The sequence below is a fragment of the Zingiber officinale genome, chromosome 5B (assembly GCF_018446385.1).
Source record: "Zingiber officinale cultivar Zhangliang chromosome 5B, Zo_v1.1, whole genome shotgun sequence".
NCBI lineage: Eukaryota > Viridiplantae > Streptophyta > Magnoliopsida > Zingiberales > Zingiberaceae > Zingiber > Zingiber officinale.
Genome location: NC_055995.1, coordinates 110,817,634 through 110,841,031, shown reverse-complemented (window position 1 = coordinate 110,841,031; position 23,398 = coordinate 110,817,634). Strand labels below are relative to the sequence as shown.

Sequence of the window (23,398 nt, the reverse complement as noted above, 5' to 3'; positions counted from 1 at the left end):
TGCGGTTAGGTATTCTATTAAGAGGTTAGGCTTGGATTTTACCTTTTAGTATTTATTTTCTTTATTTGGATCGATTTAAGTCTTTACCCCTCAATCTGATGTGAAAAAGTTGTGTGGCAACAACCGCATGACTTAACAGCTATAGAGCATCAATCAACTGATGCTGGAATCCAGTTGATCAACATTGGCAGAGCAGAAGAGTCAAGAATTTTATCATCTAAATATTGTAGGAAACTTCTAGGCTAATAATGTACATCATTAAATCAAATTCATCACAATCGTCTATTTCAGAGAAGACAATGCCTATAAATAGCTCTCTCTCCTTCACTTGCAATTCAAGAATAATTAGTTTTCTTTACTTATTAATCTTTCAAGTCCTCTTACTTTCTCTCTTAGCTTCTTTTGTGTGAGTCTCTAGCGAGTTACACTTTGCAACTTTGCAGGGATAAGTTTTCTAAGTGTTGCATGGGTAAGTGGTGCTAGAAGCAAATTGGCATTATTAGGAACTATGCCAAGGAGTTCTCTTCATTATTATTAGAGACCAATGACATATCCAATAAAGATTCCCTCTTCTACTTCATAGATGGATTGAAGGATTGGACACAGGTAGAGTTGAAGAGATGAGGTGTGCAAGATCTAGAAACTACTCTAACTGAGGCTGAGTTACTCATCCACTACTCTTCCCAATCAAAGGAAAAGAAAACCAAGTATGACAAAGGCGGGGGAGAGAAAAGCAAGTGTAGGGACTATATGTTTAGTGATGGTAACAAGATGGACAACCTAAAGACAAGTCATATACACCCAAACCTAAAAACCCTTGCTTCATTTGTGATGATCCACATTGGATGAGGGATTACTAAAGCGCAAGACCCTCAATGCCATGATGAACCAATATGAAGAAAGTCAACTCCACGATGAAGGATCTCAAGCTAACATGGGATTGCTTTAAATTCTTAGCTCTCTCAAGGTTAAAGCCATAGATCCTTTGTCAACCAAGAAGAATCTTATGTTTATAAGCGCAACCATTATTGGCAAAAAAATAAGAGTCATGTTTGTGAGAGAAACTCAAGGTCATTGTTGAAGACAAGCAAAATCAGTTGAGCCTCAAGATGACTATGGTGGAGGTTCTCTTAAAGTTGTGAATTCACCGGCCATGCCCATTGCTAGCATTGCCAAGATGATTCTGGTTCATCTTTGAGAATGGAGTAGAAGTCTAGATTTCTACATTGTGCAGATGGATGGTTTCCAAGTGGTGCTAGGACTGGAGTTCTTTGGCCAAGTTCCTGCATTTCCTCTACCAGAGGAAACTACACATGTGTGGTTCTAATAAAGCGTGCTACCGAGGTACATTATCGGCCTGACAATTCAAGCAAGGGATGAAGTCAAATCTAAACTACCTTGCCACTGTTAGGGAGTTGAATGATGGGGAATACCTTGCCAACTTGAAGGAACCAATTCCAGAGATTATACAAGCATTTCAGGCATCCAAATGTAATGTGACGGGAGTTTCCAAAGAAACTTCCATCAAGACGTGAGGTAGATCACCAGATTGAACTGGAGCCAAATGCTAAGCCACCAGCCATGGTACCTTATCGAATGACACCTTTTGAGTTAGTTAAATGCGAAACAACTCCAAGACTTGTTAGAGTCAGGCTATATTTATGCTTCCAAAGCTCCCTTTGATGACCCAATATTGTTTCAAAAGAAGGATGAGTCTATTTGCATATGCATCCATTGTCAAACAAAAACAATGTCAGTTGGAAAACTCGAAACTTCTCCAAACCAGACATGTGGTCAGGATACTATTATGTGTGAATTGCAGTAGAAGATGAGCCTAAGACAACATGTATAACAAGGTACAATGCTTGTGAATTATTGATCAAGCCCTTTGATCTTACAATTGCACTGACTACTTTTTGCACCTTCATGAATAAGATCTTCCACCACTAGTTCGACCACTTTGTGGTAATCTACTAGGAGGACATTGTAGTGTATTGCACAGCTCTTGAAGATCATGTGCAACACCTTAAACAAGTCTTCAAAGTGCTACATGAGAATGAATTATATGTCAAGTGGAAGAAATGTTCATTTGCTTAACAAGAGGTGGAGTTCCTTATCCATAGAATCTACAAGGGAGGCTCATGATGGATCAAACCAAGATAAATGATACATTTAAGATTGGGAGCCACTTACTAAGGTTAAAGAGATGTGATCATTCCTTGGGTTGGTAAACTTTTAACAACGTTTCATCAATGGCTTTTCTGCCAAAGTCATGCCCTTGACCGTTCTCCTTTTTGCCTCACCCTTGATTTATCTCCTCAAGGACCACTTGTAGCAATGGACAGAGAGGTGTCACCAAGCATTTAAGGAGTTTAAGAAGGCTATTATGGAGGAACCAGCATTGGTGTTGCTTGACCTTACTAAGCCGTTTGATGTACATACTAATGCCTCAAAATTTACCATTGGTGGATTATTTATGCAAGAGAGACACCCCATTGCCTTCAAAAGTCGAATGTTAAATGAAACAAAATAGGCACTATAAGGTGCAACAGAAGGAATTGACTGTTATACATTGTTTTTGAACATAGCAGTATTACTTGCTGTATTCACACTTTGTCCTCCTAATAGACAACATTGCCACAAGTTATTTTTAGATTCAGAAAAAGCTTAGCCCTAAGCAAGCTTGATGGCAAAATTTCTTAGTAGAATTTGACTGCCAACTTGAGTACAAGCTTGGTAAGACCATTGTGGTGGCTGACACACTAAGTAGGAAAGCAGAGCTGGTTATATTAAGCATGAGTCAACCACAAGGTATATTTGTCAATCACATCAAAGAAAGATTAAACCATGATTCCGTTGCCTAGGGTTTGCTAAAGTTGGCTATAAAGAGGAAGACATGACACTTAGATAGATGATAGCTTACTCCTTACCATTGGCAATGGAATTCTTGCTTCAAACATGACAATTTGCGGATGAAAATTATCATGGTGTGCCTTGATTTTAAGTGGGCTGGTCATCCAGTATGGCAAGGACCCTAGCACTCATGGTGGACATGTATTATTTTGGCCACAAATGTGGGATGACATCAAGACTTATATGCGGACTTGTCTTGTTGCCAACAAGACAGTGGAGCATCAACATAGGGCTATTGGAATCTCTACCCGTTCTAGAATGACCATGACAAAGTGTCTCAACGGGTTTCATCGTGACCTTATCTATGTTTAAAGCAAATAGAAGTGATTCTTATGCCGCTTTTATCCCCGTATCCGTAGAATGCATTGCAAATGAGGTAGTCCGCTTGTTTCTTCATGTGATGAAGCTTTGGGGACTTTCACAAGACAAAGGAAGTGATTGTGATCCTTGTTTCACTAGACGATTTTGGATCAAGTTTTTTAAATTATTGAGGACAAATTTAAATATCTCTTCTAGTTTTCATTCCTAAAGCGACGAAAAAATAGAATGCATCAATGAGCACTATATGAGCGCTCATTGGCGAGATTGGGCAAAGTTGCTAGATATAAGCCCAATTCCCCTATAACATACAATTGACTGAAGTGACAAGTAAAAATCCTAATGAAAGGTAAAAGCCTAATCAAGATTGTGATCCAACAATAAGTTGCGTTTGAATAATGCCTTTGTCAAAATGTGCATGGTGTTTTGAAGACGCATGATGGAGCATGATGCCTTTATTTTCAATCTTCTCACTAATGAAATGTCTGTCAATTTCCACAAATTTGATACGGTCATGCTGAACTGGATTCTTGGCAATGGCAATGGCCGACTATTGTCACACATAATTTGAATTGGATGTCTTAATTTTAGCATGAGTTCCGTTAAAATCCATTGTAACTAGATTTCCTCACAAATGCTCAATGTTAGAGCTCGAAATTCAACCTCGGCACTATTTCGAACAACAACTATTTGCTTTTTACTACGCTAAGTTACTAAATTCCCCAAACAAACGTACAATATCCAGAGGTAGATCTTCTGTCACTAGGTGAACCTACCCCATCAATGTAAACCTCCAAGGTTCGTTTATCTGTCTTTCTAAATAAGAGTCCTTTTCCTAGGTCCCTTTTAGATATCTCAACATTCGAATTACAAAATCCATGTGATCAATTGAAATTTCCCAGAAATTAGCTAATGTAGTTGACAACAAAACTTATATCTGGACGAGTGTGAGTTAGGAAGATAAGTTTGCCTACCAATAATTGGTCCATTTCATTAGTCCTAGACCTTAACTTGGTATTAGGATACATAGGTGCAACTGGCTTACATCCACTCAACCCAATTTCTTATAGTAGGTCAAGAACATGCTTTCTTTGAGACACAAAGATTCCTTTGTGACTTCTAATAGCCTCCATTGCCAAGAAGTATTTGAGTCGTCTCAGATCCTTGATTTCAAACCCCTTAGATAGGAGTGACTTAAGCCTTTTGATTTTTGGTTCATGGTTTCCTGTGAGGATAATATGATCAACATATACAGTTAGTATTGAGATTTTCCTACTTGGAAAATGTTTCACAAATAGCGTGTTATCAGCTTGAGACTGGGAGTAGCCATCTCTTTTAAGAACTTTAGCAAATCTATTAAACCAAGCTCCGGGTGATTGTTTGATCCCATACAGGGCTCTCCTTAGTTTGCACACTTTTCCTTTGGTACTATCTTTCTGAAATCCTATAGGGGCATCCATGTAAACTTCTTCCACAAGGTGCTCTTCACATCTAGCTGAATCAAGGGTCAATCTAAGTTAGCAATAATAGATAGTAATTCTCTGATGATCTTGAGTTTTACACCTAGTGCAAAGGTCTCTTGATAGTCAATCCCATAGGATTGAGTATAACCTTTTGCCATCAGTCGAGCCTTGTATCTATTTATGCTTCTATCTGGGTTCTGCTTCATTGAAAAAATCCACTTACATCCCACCATTCTTTTTCCTTGAGGTTGCTCAGATAGTGTCCAAGTCCCCTTCTTTTTCAGGGTTGTGTATTCTTCTAGGATTGTCTTACACCATTCGAGAACTTTTAGAGCTTCATACACAGAACTATGAATATTGATCTTGTCAAGTGATGTCACAAATGCTTGGTACCTTGGAGATAAACGTGAGTAGGAGATACCCTAAAACTGGGCCAGCCTAGAACTGAGTCTTGATCATGGTATGAAAATTCTAAAAGATTTGTGTGGTTGGATTTTTCTTTCATAAGAAAAGTCCAACATAACCTTGGGTGATTATCAATGAAAAATAAGAACCATCTAGAGCCAATAAGACTTAGATTTTTTGAATGTCCCCAAATGTCCCCATGAATGAGCGAGAAAGGTTGTGTTGGTTGATATTAACGGGGTGCATAAGTGTGTCTGGTATGTTTAACATATGTCAATTCATCACACTAAAGAAATTGGGACTTTTATTGATAAATAATGAAGGGAAAAGATGTTTCAAGTGTTAGAGTGTATACTAAAAGCCTAGCTTTTGTATAAACATTTATTTAGAAATAAAGAATCACAATGGTCAAATATCTACATTTATTTGTTAAATATAATTTGTTCAATTAATTTATATAGTAGACAACATGGTGTGTGGTGTCACACACAGAAGATCATGTTGTCGGTTCTTTATAAATTATAAACAGTTGCTCGCGACTAAGATGGAAAGGAACAAACCGTTGAGGTAGTCGTAATGTAATTAAGTATTAGTTTATCTTAACTAATAAATTACACTGATACACTCCAAGTGTATTAAGTAGGACCATTTTAGTTAAGTTCTTTTTGTACTGACTTTATAAAAGAACTAGACCTTAGTTATTATGGAAGTGTGTGCTCTTAATCCTAATATAATAACAAACACATATATTTAGTATTTATTTCTTTGACTTATCAATGGGTGAGATTTAACTCGATAAGTCAATAAGCCCGATAAGTTGGGAAATGATATTACTTATAGTGTGTGTTGTTGATTATAGAAGGAATCTGTGTCCTACTTATCTAGGTTGAGAATGTTCCCAAGAGGAACTCATAAGGATTGTCATGTTAAACCCTGCAGGTGGACTTAATCCGACATGACAATGAAGTTAAGTGGTACTACTCTTGGAGCTAGATATTAATTAAGTGAGTTGTCAGTAACTTATTTAATTAGTGGGCATACATTATCTTAAACACAGGGAGACTAACACACTCATGATAAGGAGCCCATAATGTAATTTGAGATTAGTGCGGTAGTGCGATAATAACTCTCTTGTGGAATGAGTTATCATCGATGAACTTGAGTTGTGTGTTCGGGGCGAACACGGGATACTCAAGCTAATCGGAAGGTCAAAACCAATTTCTCCTCTAGGTCCCTGTCGTAGCCTCATTAAAGCCTCAAGTCCATCCAAATATAAGCCCATCTTGGTGTCCAAGAAGGGGGCCGGCTCAATGCTTGGTGACCAAGCAAGGGTCGGCCAAATTGTCCTCTTAAGGGGCCGACCCCTTGCTTGGTGCCCAAGCAAGAGGGGGCCGGCCACAATAATTCAAACAAGGAGGGGTGTTTTTGAATTTTTAAAACCTTCTCTTTGTAGAAAACTACAAGTTTTAAAAGAGAGATTTTAAATTTAAAAACTTTCCTTATTAGGCCACATGTTTTAAAAGAAAGTTTAAAAGATTTTAAAACTTTCCTTTTTTAACCATCCTTATGGTTTAGGAAAAAGGAAGAGAAGTTTTAAAATTTAAATTTTCTATCACTATGTTAAAAAAAGGAAATTTTATAAGAGAAGTTTTAAATTTTAAAACATGGTTTTAATTTTTAGAACTTTCCTTTTTTAACTCCTACTTTAGGAAAGAGAGCTTGTAAAATTTTATAAGAGTTTTTCTTCTTGTAAAATTTTATAAAAAATATTATTTTTCTTTCCTAAATATGGTGGTCGGCAAGGTGGCCATATTAAAAAAATAAAATCATCAAATTAATTTTTGGTGATTGATTCAATCAAGAGGAAAGAAAAAGAAAAATTAAAAGGGAAAAGGAAAATTAGAGGAAGATTTTAATTTTTGTAAAAATTCTTCTCTTATTTGCCTTGGGCAAGTATTATAAAAGAAGGGGGTGAGAAGACTTCATGAGATACAACTCTTATTCTCTTGCTTAGAGGATCTCTTGGTGGTCGGCCCTCTCTCTTCTCCCTTTCCCTTTGCTCTCTTCTCCTTGGTGGTGGTGGTGGTCGGATTTTAGAGGAAGAGGAAGAAAGCTTTTGGGTGGTGTTTATCTTGGAGGATCGTCGCCCATACGACGTCCAAGGCGAGGCGAGGAATACGGCAGAAGATCTCGAGGTCATTAGCATACAAAAAGAAGGTATAATTAGCAATTGTTTTCCGCATCATGCTAGTTATTTCATTTTGTAAGAATTCCAAACACAAGAGACGATCTAGTTTTTTGAATTAGTTTTTCGAGTTTGTGTTTTCTTTCTTTTTTGAATTTGTGATTCGATTATTCTTTTTGGTTAACCTAGAGTTATTTAAGGAAATTAAATATTAGCTTTCCTTAAAAGGCTTTGTCTAGGCGGTGGTGGTTGCTCCCATATCCAAGAAGGCCGTGTGCCTCGCCATGCAGTCCTGGAAGCCAATTTTGGAAATTAATATTTAATGGAATTAATAACATAGGTGAATTTGAATTAATAGTGTTAAGTTCCGCTTGTGATTCAAATCTAAACCATTAAGAACAGATAAGTTAAATTTGGAATCAATGATGTTAAGTTCCGTCTGCGATTCCTAATTTAACTTCTAAAGAACACAATAGGTTATTTAAGGAAAGGTTCGACACTTGTACAAAATTTTTGTACAGTGGAACCGGTATGTTTTCCTAGGACTAACCAACATCAAGTACATGAAATTTAGATGTCCTAATCGATAGTGTTATATCATAATTCCACTTTCATTATTGGGATAGACTACTAGACCTAAAGCAATGGATTAACTAATAGACTGGCTAGATGTAGGAGAGGCTTCAAGAAGATAAAGTCATGCATGAAGTTTAGCACCAATCATCTTCCCGATGCTCAAATCCTGAAAAACACAACAATCACCAAAGAAATTAGTTTCATAGTTATTGTCTTAGTTGAGCCTACCAACCGACAGATTACAAGCAAGTTCAAGCACATAAAACACATAATTGAGATTGATATTGCTAGAAATTTTAATTGTTCCCATATCGACCACTTTGGTACAAGTGCCATTTGCTATACGTGTCATTAGATGTTTGTCACATAATGTAAATGTTGAGAATAACATTGTCACCTATCATATGTTTCGATGCTTCTGAATCGATGATCCAAGAGGACTTGCTTGTAGGATTGCTCATTGATGAGTTGAAATTTGAACTCTTAAACAAATTGTTCTATTGAAATAACTTTTGGAGCATATCCAATCTTTCTTTGGAGAAAGGAGAACTCATATAGTTTGAATTTTCAGCAGAGGCATAATGTGCCTTTTCCAATCGATTGGCTTTCCATGGAGTTGTCAGCATTGTTCTTTGAGATGGCCTGGCTTTCGGCAGTGATCGCACCAAGCTTGTTCTTCTGTGGTCGACTGACACATACATTTCGAGACTCATTGACATTGTGGTTCGTGGTCGGACTTTAAGCTACTAATGTACTAGAATTAGCAGAGGAGTTCCTTGCCTAGTTTTGGGACCTCTGAGATGTAGGACTATCCCATCATTATTCTCTTGTGACTCTCCTCTCAGTGTGCTTATGCAAATGCTTCCCTAAGGCTAGGTAGTCACTTGGTGTCGAGAATTCTGCCCCACACTTCGTCAAGCGACTTATCAATCTCACTTACGAACTTGAAGACACGCTTTGTCTCCATAATCTTCCAATAGCAATTTTTGTTGCAAATCCATTCAGGAGTTTCAAACATGTCTAGTTGTTGCCAATACTAATTAAGTGAGCTATAGTAAGCTGTCACTGTGGACTTCCCTTGTTGGAGACTTTGCAGAGTGCTTTTCACATGAAATAACTTTGTAATGTTGTCACATCTTGAGTAGGTTTCCTGGACAGCCTCCCAAATATCGTTGGCAATGGTACATAGCAAAAAAATTTCACTAATCTCCTTCATCGAGTTGACCAACCACGACATTACCAAGTTATTCTCATCCCTCCAAATGCGATGCTATGGAGTTTTAGGATTTGATTATGGAATAAAGCCAGTTAGATAGTCATCTTTGCCCCTTTCACTCACAAACATCATCATGGATTGGGACCATTGAAGATAATTGTGGCCATTGAATTTGTGAGTGGTGATGGGAAGGAGACCGCCTTCTGGAGAAGAAGGCATGATGCGGGACATGCCAGAGGAACTTCCTACTGTGTCTTGCAAAAATGAGAGTCAGCCATGATCCTGTCGCACCTGGAAGTCAGTTGCTCTGTTTATTGTCGATGATGTCAGAATGGAGGTTGACGTTGCTGCTGGTGGAAGAACCAGCAATCATGTGACTTTGTCTTGCAGCTAGGGTTTTTTCGACTACGGTTCCTGCTCTGATACCATGTAGTTTAATAGAAATGATTATTATGTTTTCATTGATAGGATATCCTCCTCACATACAAAGATAAATTCCTTAAAATTAGGGATGTGATAAGTATGAACTAATTATAATCCATCTAGAAAATAGATTACAAAATAAATCTCTACAAAATAGGGATAACAACTTGCCTAGTTTGAATTTCAACAATAATGTTAGAAAAATTTATAAGAATATAAAAGAGGAAACATGAAAAAAATGATAATATTACTTAAGAGAAAATCAAGAGGAGTAACAAGAATATTTTATTCGATGTTAAAGGTATATAAAATACATTTAACCCGCCCATTATTTTTGTTGTCTTCTATAAGATATTATATCATACACATTCCTCTTATTTCACTCCGCACTTGTGCACTCATTTTCCATTTCTATATTGACCTCTAAGGTCATGACATAACCTTTCAAGTTTGATATATATTTGGGGCTTGTTGTACTTCTAGTTTATTTTTATAATTTTTTTTTTTTACCTATTAAACCTTGGCTTTTACCTAACTCATGGCAATAATATTAACAACCAAATCTTTATCCCATTAAATGGGGTCAATTATATGGATTCTTTTATATCATTGGATTTAATTTCTATTATGTTCTCATCTATATTTAAATAAATTTTATCCAATTTTATCTTTGCTAATAAGTCTTCTATGATCTGCTTCCTTGATTAATCTACGTATTTATCATGATTTCACATTGCCTACTAGAGCATTTGTTAGTCACTTAAGTACTATACCATCTTAACGCATCTCAAAATTTTCCTTTAATAAGTGCAATTCGACAAAAGATTTAAATCTCATGCCGTGTTTATCGGCATGAGTGGAATTTACTCATGGTGTGAAATGTCGTTTCACCGATGATATTTACTGTTTTGCCGTGTGGACGAAATCGGCACCTCATGTGCCAAAGTTTCGCGGTGCGTGGATGGCTACAAGAGGAGATCGCAGGGGGATCACTGGAGCGTCTAGCTACACTAGAAGCATCCCGTGATGCTTCTGGCGCCGCCGGAAGCGTTGAAAGCTTCCCGTGACACTTCCGGCGCCACTGGACACCCCCGCGATTCCCCCGCAGCGATTTGCACAGAAAATTAAAATTTTGATTTAATTAATTTAAACAATTCCTATGTGTGATATTTTGAACAGGATTTTATAAATTCTAATTAAATTATTCGAATAAAATATATAAAAAATATATTTAAAATTAAATTTTTTAAAATTAAATTTATTATTTAATATTTTGAAAATTTATATTTTAATGTTTTAAATGTCATTTAAAAGTTCTAAAAAAATTATAATAATTCTGATATTTTTTATTATTTTAAAATTCATTTACAAATTTTAAAAATTCTAAACAATTCTAATATTTTTAATAAATTAGATTTATATTATGATAATTTTTTTCATTATTTTATATTTTTACTATTTTACTGTTTAATTAATATTTTTTACTATTTAAAATATATATTATTTAAATTAATAATTAATTAAATGAATAAATAAATAATTTTCTTTAAAAATTATATTTAATTATTTTTTATAATCATATTAAGATGTCCAATAATTGAGAATTTATATAAATTTAATATACAATTTATTTTTTAATTATACACAATAAATATATTTATCTAATAATTATTATATATAAATAAAAAAATAGCGAAACCGTATCGGAATGACACGATATGATACCGAAACCATATCGTTTCGGTTTAGGACCGAAATCTCAACAAGGGTTAAGATTTTAAACCATGAATTTACTATTTCATCTTATCGACACCGACACTGCGACCGCAAGGCTGTTGCAACCTTGTGGTGGCCTCGTGAGGTTTTGAATGGTGCTGCGACCCTTGCAACGACCTTTGCGAGGGCGCAAAGGGTATGGTGACCCTGCAACGACCTCCACGGAGACGCGAAGGGTATCGTGACCTCACGTGGGGGCGGAGAGGTTGTCGCAACACTCGCGGCGGCTATCGTGTTTTTTTTTAATTTAAATTTTTTGTTTATTTTTTATATGTTGAATTTTTTTTTTCAACAATTATTTTTTTCACTCTTTCATTAATTATTTTTTTTCTCTATCAAAATAAACAAAGAGAAAAAATAGCTCTTAAGGTAAATAGAGAAAAAACATAACCTCTTAACCTTTTCAAAGATGATTATCTTTTTTCCTTATATTTAATGTAATATAATTTCTAATTCTATAAAATTACTGTTAATAAATTAAATTATTTTATATATAAATTGAATCTAATTTTAAACTGATCAAAATATATCAAAATTAAATATAACTTAAACCTTCTTAATGGACTTCAATTAACCTAAATCGACTTTTACTCAATAAGAATCAAACATTTCACGAGATAACTTCAAAACTTAAATTAATATTCAACATCTCAAATATAACTTAATAATAAGAATCAATAATGATCAAATATTAATAAAAATATTTTTAATTAATATATTTTATTTTTAAAATAATATCAAAATCTTATTTGCACGACATGATACGATACCGAAACTATATCATTCCGGCTATATATTGAAACTTGGACATGCTTGAAATTTTAAACTTTTATCTTGACTCTAATATTTTCATTTTGCTCATCCTTTTGTATATTCGCACATCTACCTTAATATTCTTGTGACTCTTATCTTCTAATTGTGTACTATATATAACATAGCAAGTCTATTGTTTTATAAAACTTTCCTTTAAGCTTTAAAGGTACCTTACAATTTCAAACAACACTTGATGTCCTCTATTTTAACTGTTGGTGTTGGTTCAAGGCTGATGACAATGGAGAATAAATGCCGATGATAATGGAGATTGAATACTGAAGATAATGGAGATTAAATGAGTTTTAATGGTCTAGAGTTAATGGTGTCCTTTCATTTGTCTTTTTGTCTTTTCATTTCTTTTTGTTTTGTCTATTTAAGGTTCGTGATGTAATGGTTTCTAAAAAAATAAATCTATCGAAAATCCAGAAAAAGAGCATTTGCTCAAAGATTGTTTGAGTGTTCTTAAGTTTTGGTTCGTTTCGTCCTGCAAAAGGTTGCGCTACAGAAGCTAGCGTCTGCAGAAGGTTTGTTTCCGCAACGTGAAAACCTACAAGTGGTATCAGAGCACTTAGTGATCTTTCGGGAGTTGTGGAAGTCTTGTGAAGTTTTTGGAAGGTTGTTTCTGTCCTATCGAAGGAGATGGAAGCAAGCGGAAGCGGTTTTTCTTCTACGACGCCTCCTGTGTTTGATGGGGAGAACTATCAAGCGTGGGCGGTGAAGATGAGCGCTTTCATGGAGGGTAGTGACTTGTGGGAAGCAGTGAAGGATGATTATGAAGTGACCCCACTCCCCGACAATCCTATAATCAATCAAATACGGTTTCACAAGGAAAGTATCACAAGGAAGGCGAAGGCGAAGTCGTGCCTTTATACTGCAGTGTCACCTTTTATATTCAACAGGATCATGAAGTTTCCAACCGCGAAGGATATTTGGAATTTTCTGAAGATTGAGTACGAAGGTGATGAGAAGATAAGAGGTATGAAGGCTTTGAATTTGATGCGGGAGTTCTAGAGACAACAAATGAAGGAGAATGAGTCTGTGAAGGATTTTTCAGATAGATCGATCAATCTGGCTAACAGAATCAGAGTTCTGGGCACAGAAATGAAGGACGACCGGATTGTGTAGAAGATTTTAGTGTCATTGCCAGAAAGGTTTGAAGCTACGATTGCCTCTCTGGAGAACACCAAGGATCTGTCCGATATAAGGTTGGCGGAGTTGTTGAGTGCATTAGAAGCTCGAGAACAAAGAAGGTTGATGAGAAGGGAAGTTCCCGTAGAAGCCATGGAAGGAGCCTTACTAGCAAGGTCTCAGATGAGAGCTTCTGGAAGAGAAAAGAAGTCTTAGAACCAACAGAAAGGGAATGCAGAAGGTTCAAGCAGTAACAAAGGTCATGCTGAACAGAGGCATCCTTCTGAGAGAGGTTCTGCTTATCAGAGAGAAAGGTTTGATTCTTGCAAACATTGTGGAGGCACAAATCATCCACATTACAAGTGTTGGAGGAGGCTAGACGTGAAGTGCAATAATTGTCATAAGTTTGGGCATATTGCAAGGTTTTGTCAGGAGAAAGATTCTTGGCAAGATGCTACAGAAGGTGCTGCAAATAACGAGGTAGAGTTGATGTTTACAGCATCTTGTTTTGCTATAGATGTGACTTGTAGAAGTTGGTTGGTGGATAGCGGATGTACCCACCACATGTCGTATGATGAGAAGTCATTTGCAAATTTAGATCGAAGTTTCTGTGCTAAAGTGAAGATCGGAAATGGTGATTACATCGATGTTGAAGGAAGAGGAGATGTAGTCGTTGATGGTCTAAAAGGTAGAAAGTTGATAAGTGATGTATTGTATGTACCTAAGATTGATCAAAATCTTTTGAGTGTTGGTCAACTCGTGCAGAAGGGGTACAAGGTGATGTTCGAAGAAGGTTTCTGTTTGATAGCAAATTCTTCTGGGAAGGAGATACTCAAGATTCAGATGAAAAACAAGAGCTTCTCCTTTGATCCCGTGTCATAGGGTCAGCAAGCTATAGCGGCCCAAGGTAACGAAGCAGAACTTTGGCACAGAAGGTTGGGGCATTTCCACAACAAGGGCATAGAGTTTCTACAGAAGAATGATATGGCAGTTGGATTTCCAATTCTACAGCAGAAGGATACATCTGATTGTAGAACGTGTGTGCTTGGAAAGCAGACGAGGCTTCCTTTTGAGAGTTCGAGCTGGAGAGCCAGTGAGAAGCTACAGCTTATTCACACAGATGTTTGTGGACCTATGTCAGAGGTTTCTTTAAATGGTTGTAAGTATTTTATCATTTTTATAGATGATTTCTCTAGGATGCGCTGGATTTACTTCTTGAAGGCTAAGTCTGAGGTTGCAGAGACATTTGAGAAGTTTAAGAAGCAAGTTGAAAATGAGTGTGGTAGATCCATACAGATTGTGAGATCTGACAATGGGACAGAGTATACTTCTGCTAGTTTCAGGTCCATTTGTGAAGAATCTGGAGTGCAGCATCAGTTTACTGTACCTTATTCCCCACAACAAAATGGTGTGAGTGAGAGAAAGAACAGAAGCATCATGGAGATGGCAAGATGCATGATGCAAGAGAAGGATATGCCAAAAAAGTTTTGGGCAAAAGCTGCGAATACTGCAGTGTTTCTGCAAAACAAACTTCCTACAAAGTCAGTAAGCATGAAGACACCTCATGAGGCTTGGTATGGGGGCAAACCAATCATGAAGAATCTAAAGGTATTTGGATGTGTGTGTTATACACATATTCCTTCTGTGAGAAGAGATAAGTTGGACCAGAAGGCAGAAGTTGGGATCTTCATTGGTTATAGTATGCAATTAAAGGCTTATAGAATTTATCAGCCGCAAAATGGAAAGGTAATTATGAGCAGAGATGTTAAGTTCTTTGAAGAAGAAAAGTGGATCTGGTCGGGCAGAGAATCAGTCTCTGAGCATACGTCAGAGATGCCTGTTTTGGTAGAACGGAATTCTGAGGAGCAGAATGCTGAGGGACCAGAGATGCTTGTTTTGGTGGAACGGAATTCTAAGGAGCAGAATGCTGAGGGAGAGAACATCGAGCAGCAACTCAGTTCTGAACAAAATGTTGATGATACACCAATAAGAGGTGCGAGATCATTAACTGATGTTTATGAAAGATGTAATGTTGCAGTAATGGAACCTGCTAGTTTTGAGGATGTAAAGGAAGATAGAAGGTGGCTAGCTGCAATGCAGGAGGAGCTAGCTATGTTTGAAAAGAATGAAACTTGGGAACTTGTGGATAGACCACATGACAGAAAGGTCATTGGAGTAAAATGGGTTTACAGAACGAAGCTAAACCCAGATGGTTCTATGAACAAGCATAAAGCTAGGCTTGTTGTGAAGGGCTACTCTCAAGTTTGGGGAGTAGATTATTCAGAGACCTTTGCTCTTGTGGCGAGACTAGATACAATCAGGATGATACTAGCAATTGCAGCTGAAAAGGAATGGAAGGTATTCCAACTTGATGTAAAATCTGCATTTCTTAATGGTATTCTGCAGGAGGAGATTTATGTTAAGCAGCCAGAAGGGTTTTGTATTGCAGAGCCTGAACAAAAGGTGTGCAGGTTGAAGAAGGCTCTGTATGGCTTAAAGCAAGCTCCTAGAGCTTGGTATAATAAGATTGATGATTTTTTTACTGAGTTGGGGTTTGAAAGAAGTCGAAGTGAGCATACTCTGTATGTTAGGAAGGTTGATCTGAGTGTAATTATTATTTCCTTGTATGTAGATGATCTTTTGGTTACAGGAAATGATCAGAAGCTCATACAGAAGATGAAGCAGAGTCTAATGCAGATGTTTGACATGACAGATTTGGGAGAGATGACATTTTTTCTTGGCATGGAGGTAAATCAAATTCCAGGAGAGATCTTTATTTGTCAGAAGAAGTATGTGAGAGAGATTCTAAAGTGATTCCGGATGGAGGAGTGCAAGAGTGTAGCAACTCCTATGGCACAGAAGGATAAACTGAGTAAAAGTGATGGTTCTGCACCTGCAGACAATGCATTCTACAGAAGTTTGGTTGGATGTCTGATGTACTTGACAGCAACTCGGCCAGATATCCTTTTTCCAGTAAGTATACTTTCAAGATTTATGCATTGTGCTAGTGAAGCGCACATAATAGCAGCGAAGAGGGTACTTAGATATCTTAAGGGGACGAGTTCCTGTGGAATGAGGTACAGAAGGTCCAACAAGTTTGAGCTCTATGGATTTTCTGATAGTGATTGGGCAGGTTCTGTAGATGATATGAAGAGTACTTCGGGGTATTGTTTTTCACTAGGATCAGCTTGTTTCTCATGGTGTTCGAAGAAACAAGAAATTGTAGCTCAATCGACTGCAGAAGCTGAGTTTGTTGCGGCAACAAGTGCTGTGAATCAAGCTATTTGGTTGAGGAAGCTTCTGAATGATATGAGTTACATAATGGAGAAGGAAATGAAAGTTTCTGTTGATAACCAAGTTGCACTGGCGATCTCAAAGAATCCAGTTTTTCATGGTAAAACAAAACACTTTAATGTGAAGTATTATTATCTTAGAGAAGTGTAGTAGATGGGAGAAGTAGAATTGATCTACTGTACTACAGAAGATCAGTTAGCCGATATCTTCACCAAGTCTTTTCACTAGAGTAGATTTGTGTGGCTTCGAGAGAAGATTGGAGTGTCTATCAGCGCTTGATCCAAGGAGTTTGTTGGTGTTGCTTCAAGGCTGATGACAATGGAGAATAAATGCTGATGATAATGGAGATTGAATACTGAAGATAATGGAGATTAAATGAGTTTTAATGGTCTAGAGTTAATGGTGTCCTTTCATTTGTCTTGTTGTCTTTTCATTTCTTTTTGTTTTGTCTATTTAAGGTTTGTGATGTAATGGTTTCTAAAAAAATAAATCTATCGAAAATCCAGAAAAGAGCATTTGCTCAAAGATTGTTTGAGTGTTCTTAAGTTTTGGTTCGTTTCGTCCTGCAAAAGGTTGCGCTACAGAAGCTAGCATCTACAGAAGGTTTGTTTCCGCAACGTGAAAACCTACATTAACCATTCTGCTTGTATCCTATGTAAAACATTTCTATCAACCCCTCTATCCTTTTGCAAAAATGATCTATCTTTACTAAGTCTAAAACGTTTAACTTTCAATATCTCCTACCAAGATTTGAGTTTAGCATGTATTCTTTACGCGTCTCATCAACCAAAACAATCTCATCTACAAACATAATGCACCATAGTAACATGTCTTTGATGTGTTTGGTGAGTTCTTCCATAATTAGTATAAAAGATATATAAAAGATATAAGCTTAGAGTTGATATTTGATGTAATTCTATTTTTATAGGAAATACTTTGGTTAATTTACATGGAGTCTTCACTCTTGTCATTATATTAGTACTTTTCTTTTGTAGAATTCCCCGTATAATTTCTCACGACTATGTCAATGCTTTTTCCATGAGACAAAATTAGTATAATGCCTATAAAAGAGACCCCCCATGTTAAGTAATAATATAATTTTTATCAATTTTCTCTTTTACATCCTAAGATCATAAGTGAGGCACATAAATGTGAGATTGTTGGCTGAGATTTACAATCTATCCCAGTGATGCACCACCTTTACATATAACACATTTTTTTAGTTGTTTTCTAATGGCTCAACACTTCCACTATTAAAACATACTAGTTTTTAAAACTTTTCTGATGATCGAAGCATGCTACAACTACATTAGATTAAATAGCTTTTCATTTTCAACAATCCACTATTTATTCTATTAATATTGCCAGTATCCTTTTATGTTGAGCATATAGATCTAGGATATTGAAATATTTACTTAATATATCTTGTTAATCTAACTTAATTATTCCTTCACTTCTTTTCTTATTGTTAATACTTATATCTCCTTTATTCACTTTTAAGAAGGAGAGCCTTGGTGCAATGGTAAAGTTGCTATCATATGAGGTTGAGATTCGAGTCTCAAAAATAGTTTCTTGCAAAATACAAGGTAAGACTGCGCACAATAGATCCAATGTGGTCCCTCGAGACCCATACGGGCAGGAGTTTTATAGACCGGGCTACCCTTGATTCAGTTTTAATTCTACTTGCAATCTTTAGATTCTAAATTTCTCTCCATAATTCAAGTTTTAAGTTTTCTAATTTCAATCTCATGAATTAGCTCAATATCATCAGCAAGTAACGGACTCTACAAGCAATTTTTCTTGAAATATGACTATCAAATTCTAATGTCAAAAGAGTCATGTCTGTTAATTCTTAGTTTTATATGTACTGAACCTCTTCTTTAATATCAAGTTAGTAATGAATTATGTTGCAACTTTTAAAGGTTTGTTTTACATTTTTGGCTGACTGTTCCTCACAATTTTTATTCAGGTTAATAACATTGGTGGTTATCTACCTGGCAGAATAGTCTTCTTCTTGGTACACATTTTAATGCCAGCCTTTTATTCTCTCTCTCTCTTTACTTCTCTATCGTTTTATATATTTGTCACACAGTTTTGTTAAAATGCTTAATTTATCTATAAAGATCAGAACTTCAAAGGCTACTCTTTTTATCATTTATCGTCATCTTTCAACATTACATGAAAAGCTTTGATATGTTTACATTGGTTTTTGGGTTGATTGAAGTGGTTAATTTACATTCCCACTTCACTATGTCTCTTGATGCTTCAATGTGTTAACTCTCCCCCTCCCACCACCACTGGCGCCCAATAAGAAAAGTAGTTAATTCATATATCCTTACTCCCACTCCATGGCTCTTGACACTGTGTCAACCCTAATAAAATTTACTATCATAGCTCCTTAATACAAGGCAGTGGAGTAAGCTGATACAACCCAAAGATGAAACTTTACAATCTAGAAAGCTTGATCCAAACATGAATTTTCCAAATTGAAGATGAAACCTTATAAAAGTAAAGACTTCATGAACTAGAGATCTCAACCCAAACAAATTTGATTCCCACTTGAGGATGATTTGATTTCTTAGGAAACTTTACAATTATTTGAAAAACATTGGTTTCTATACTTTTAGAAAATGTTCATAATGGAATAGCTTTACAATCTAGTCATTGTGCTTAAGCAAATACAGTGTGGCTTAACAATCAGTAGTTGAGATCTTTTTTCAACTTATATTTGATAATCCAATAATTTTATTTTGATCATTGTTTGAAATCTCATACTACATGTAATGAGTAATGACATAAAGTAAATGTGTCATCTTGATATTATTAAAACTTAATACGACTCGACATAGGTAGTCTGCTATTGTCGTTGTGTCAATCATGTCACATGTATATTTGTCACTCTTTGCATACTACAACACACATCGAGCAATGAATTAAAATAATATTTATTTTTTTTGTAATTTGTGTCTAAACAATATAATGTCAAACTGTATGATTCCAAATGGAACACAGTCCAAACTTCATATTTTTGTTTTTTTTCCTTCTTCGTCTCCTTACTACTTCCCCCACCAATTCACCACTAGTATTAACTTGATATAGTACTCTTGTTCTAATAAAAGATCAAAATTCCCATAGCTCGAGATTTTAAACTTTGATCTTTAAAATTGATGTTGATTTAAAAGCCAAACTAATGTTTCTTAGGATAGTTAATCATATATACCATGAGTAGAAAAAACATTTTTAAAAAAGCTTTGGCATGTATTATTCTAATTTAGATTTAAATTGCAGGTAAACACTCATCTCACACCTAGGCCTATTCTTCTTACTCGACATGGTGAAAGTTGTGATAATGTTAGAGGAAGAATCGGAGGTGATGCAGTTTTAAGGTTAGCTCAATCTTCAACTGTGTAATAGGAATCAAAATTATTTCATCTTAAGATAATTTTGCTCAAGTTGTAAGTGTCATGCTCTACTTGTGGTGGATCCATCAAACAATATACTTTAGCTTGGAACTCATGTTCTAAGCCTAAAAGGAACCAAGCCTTTGAAATTGGTTTTTAAGCCAAACTTGGTTTGTTTTTCTACAAGCTTGAGCTTAGTTTGTTTAGTTTGTTTAGAAATGTTATCAAGTTCTTAATTCAAACTTATTTGATTGATTGAAATTTTTATATTTTTAAACTTATTTGGTTGCTTAATAAGCTTGATGTATAAGCTTATGTATATTAGAATTTTTTTGTTTATTTGCAAATTTAATAAGAGTTTTTAATGATTGTTCACAAGCATTATTTGTGAACATTGTTCATAAACAATTCATAGTTGTTTATGAACATTAAGGAGCTAAATACATATATGTTCAAGCTTGTTTATTTAATTTAATGTGTTCAAGATTCTTCATTTAATTGCCCTTGTGTATGTTAAACAAACATAAACAAGTTCTTACTGAGCTGAACACTAAGAGTACTCATGTACGTTTGGATCATTTACAACCCTACTAAAATAATGTCAAATAAAATAATATCTCGAGAAGCAATATCATTAGTATTTAGCACAACTAACTTCGTAGTCATTGTGAAATTGGAAGTAACATAGAGAAAATAAACACAAATGTGCAAAGTAGGCAAAAGGAGCAATAAGGCTCAACAACAACAACAACAAGAGATATGATTTGAAATATTGTACTATGTTAGGTGAAATTGTCAAAATGTATCATTTTGATAAATCACTAGAATTCGATACCACTCGGCACAAAAGTTCAAAATCTCAAGTGTCATAGTTTTGGTCTTTAATTGATAGGTACTATTCTAATATTGTGTCGATGTTTTGATGTATGGTGTCGATGATATAGATTAGAGGTTAAAAAGGGAAGACGATAAAACAAAAGGAGACATCGGCTATGCCTTGTGGTCTTAAGTTTCAGTAATTTAGTGGAATGATATATTTTGACTGTTTCTCCCAGCATGGTACAATATTTAAAATCATGTTGAACATAGACAATGTTTTTTTCCTATGGTACATCTCCTTTCTTCTTCAACTCTAATCATTACTGACATCGTACATCGAAATATCAACACAATATCAAAATATCATTCAGTTAAGGACTGAAACTTCGACATGACTTGAGATTTTGAACCTTGAACAGAGGTTCATCAATGCATTATAAAGATTAAAACAAATAATAAGAAGTTGTTTATAACTACAATGATCATCTTGTTATATTTGAGAGTGTCCTAAGACAATCATCTTTGAAATTATATTATTTATTTGATAAATAAAATTCACTATTTGAGTATACATTCTATATGTATATGATTTGATCTTAAATTCAGTTAATGAAGTCCACAATACAATACAGTGGGTATCTCATCATGTGTAATTATGTATGTATTGAAACTTTCCCTAGTCGATGAATTGGTGAGATTGAACATCATCAATTATGTGAGACTAGCATATGTTATACCCCTTGGTTTATCCAAGTAGTCGATTCTCGTCGGTTGGAAATATTAGGATGTTGAGAGTTAACATGTGGATATAAGTTATGGGTAACTAGTTCATTGGATGTAATCTGCTATGCGATTTCATGTGGTTCTTTATATGTCGATGAAGATATCATTGCAACTTGAGTGCAAATTTTCTTAGATTTGAGGTATTTAAATTCATGTTCTCTCCCTGAGCATTGAATCTCTCTTCGTTTCCTCCTCACTGCAACCCTTCCCTCTCAAAACCCTAGTTTTTTTCCTCTCCAATCCCTCATTCTCAAAATATGTCTTTTTGTGTTCAGGTATTCGATGGCTTCGAAGCGTCCACAAGGAAGGCCCAAGCTTAAGATCAAAGGGAAAGGGCAAATCGGGGAAGCGTAACGACTCTAACCCCTTTGGCATTATCTTTCGCAATGAATTTCATAAAGCTAGATATGAAGCACTTGTTAAGCGAATGTTTGTTAATACTAGATATATGAATGATCATATGCTTAATGCTCTAGGACTCAAGGATGATACATTTTTTTGGATGTTAGAGCGAGTAGGATGGTTAGCATTTATGAATATAAAATTTCCTAGACTTATATTTTGATATCTTAGTAGGACATCTCCTAGGAGGTGTAGATCTGGGATGATTGGGTATGAGCTAATATATCCGAAGATGTTTGAATAACCCACAAATGATTCGCCACTCTTTTAATAAATGAGACGTATACCCTACAATATCTTGTTAGGATTATTACTCGTAAATTTGTAGCCAAAGCAGAACATGTGAGGATGGTCTTCTTGGATATGTGTTTTAGTAATTTGAATCTACCGGACAAGGAACTATTACTTGGGATAGGCGGGATGTAGTCAGCCTAGTAGGGACTGATACAAACCATATCCTAAACCAAGTGAGTATAAGATGCGTGAAAAGAACAAACGCACTAATAACTGTAGTTGTTGAAGGGTTCAAAATTTGTTCTAGGATCAACTATGATTTTTGGTCAATTAGGGATTATGATGTACTAATAGGTGTCACTCATGATCGATTCATAATTAATGGTTAATTATGAATGACCAACATAACCGGGCACCCATTGGGTTACACGTATTATGAGAATATCCGAAAGATGTAAAATAAGTTTTAGAATATGATTCTCAAATTGAGAGAAATTAAGTCTGGTAAGACTAGACAAAGGACAAATATGGAAGATATTTGTTGGGCTAGAAGCAAGGTTTAAAATTTCGACCCGTGCCGAGGTTTCGGTCCCAGACCGGAACGATATGGTTTCGGTATCGTGCCGTGCCGTGCCGTGTCGATACAGTTTCGGTATTTTTTTTATTTATATATATAGTAATTATTAGATAAATATATTTATTGTGTATAATTTAAAAATAAGTTATATATTGATTTTATATAAGTTCTTCATTATTAAACAACTTAATATTGTTATAAAAAATAATTAAATATAGTTTTTTTTAAAAAAACAATTGATGCATAAATAACTCTAATTAAAATTGGTACATCATAATATAATATGTTAAATGGAAGCAATGATTCTTGTAATATTTTACTTAGATAATCTTTATAGTTCTCCAATGTCTGGATTAAATTATCATAATTATATAAATTAATATAAAATTCTATTTTATATATAATAATCATATAAATTAACTATTTGTTTATTTAATTAATTAATAGTTTAAATAATATATATTTAAAATAGTAAAAAAAAAATAGAATATCAATTAAATATCAAAACAGTAAAAAATATAAAATAATTAAAAAATATATAAGAATAAAAATTTGATTTATTAGAATTTTTATAAAAATTTTAAAATTTATTTTAGAATTTTAAAGATTTTTTTAGAATTTTTAAAATAGTAAAACTAATTTTAGAATATTATTTAATGAAATTTATTATTT

General features: G+C 35.0%; 1 protein-coding gene across 10 annotated transcripts in view; it reads left to right on the top strand.

The window, feature by feature from the left end:
- LOC121985349 (6-phosphofructo-2-kinase/fructose-2,6-bisphosphatase-like) overlaps nt 1-23,398 on the top strand; it is a 73,613-nt gene that overhangs the window by 16,441 nt on the left and 33,774 nt on the right. For 9 of the 10 annotated variants that reach the window (XR_006113128.1, XM_042538748.1, XM_042538744.1 and 6 more), the window contains 2 exons: nt 18,480-18,527; nt 19,799-19,896. Coding sequence is in view for 9 of the 10 variants with exons in the window: in XM_042538748.1 (XP_042394682.1) it covers nt 18,480-18,527; nt 19,799-19,896 (146 nt within the window). In the remaining variant the exon portion in view is untranslated. Of the gene's footprint in view, nt 1-18,479; nt 18,528-19,798; nt 19,897-21,788; nt 21,864-23,398 lie in introns of all 10 variants that reach the window. The other variant, XM_042538742.1, reaches the window with a different exon arrangement.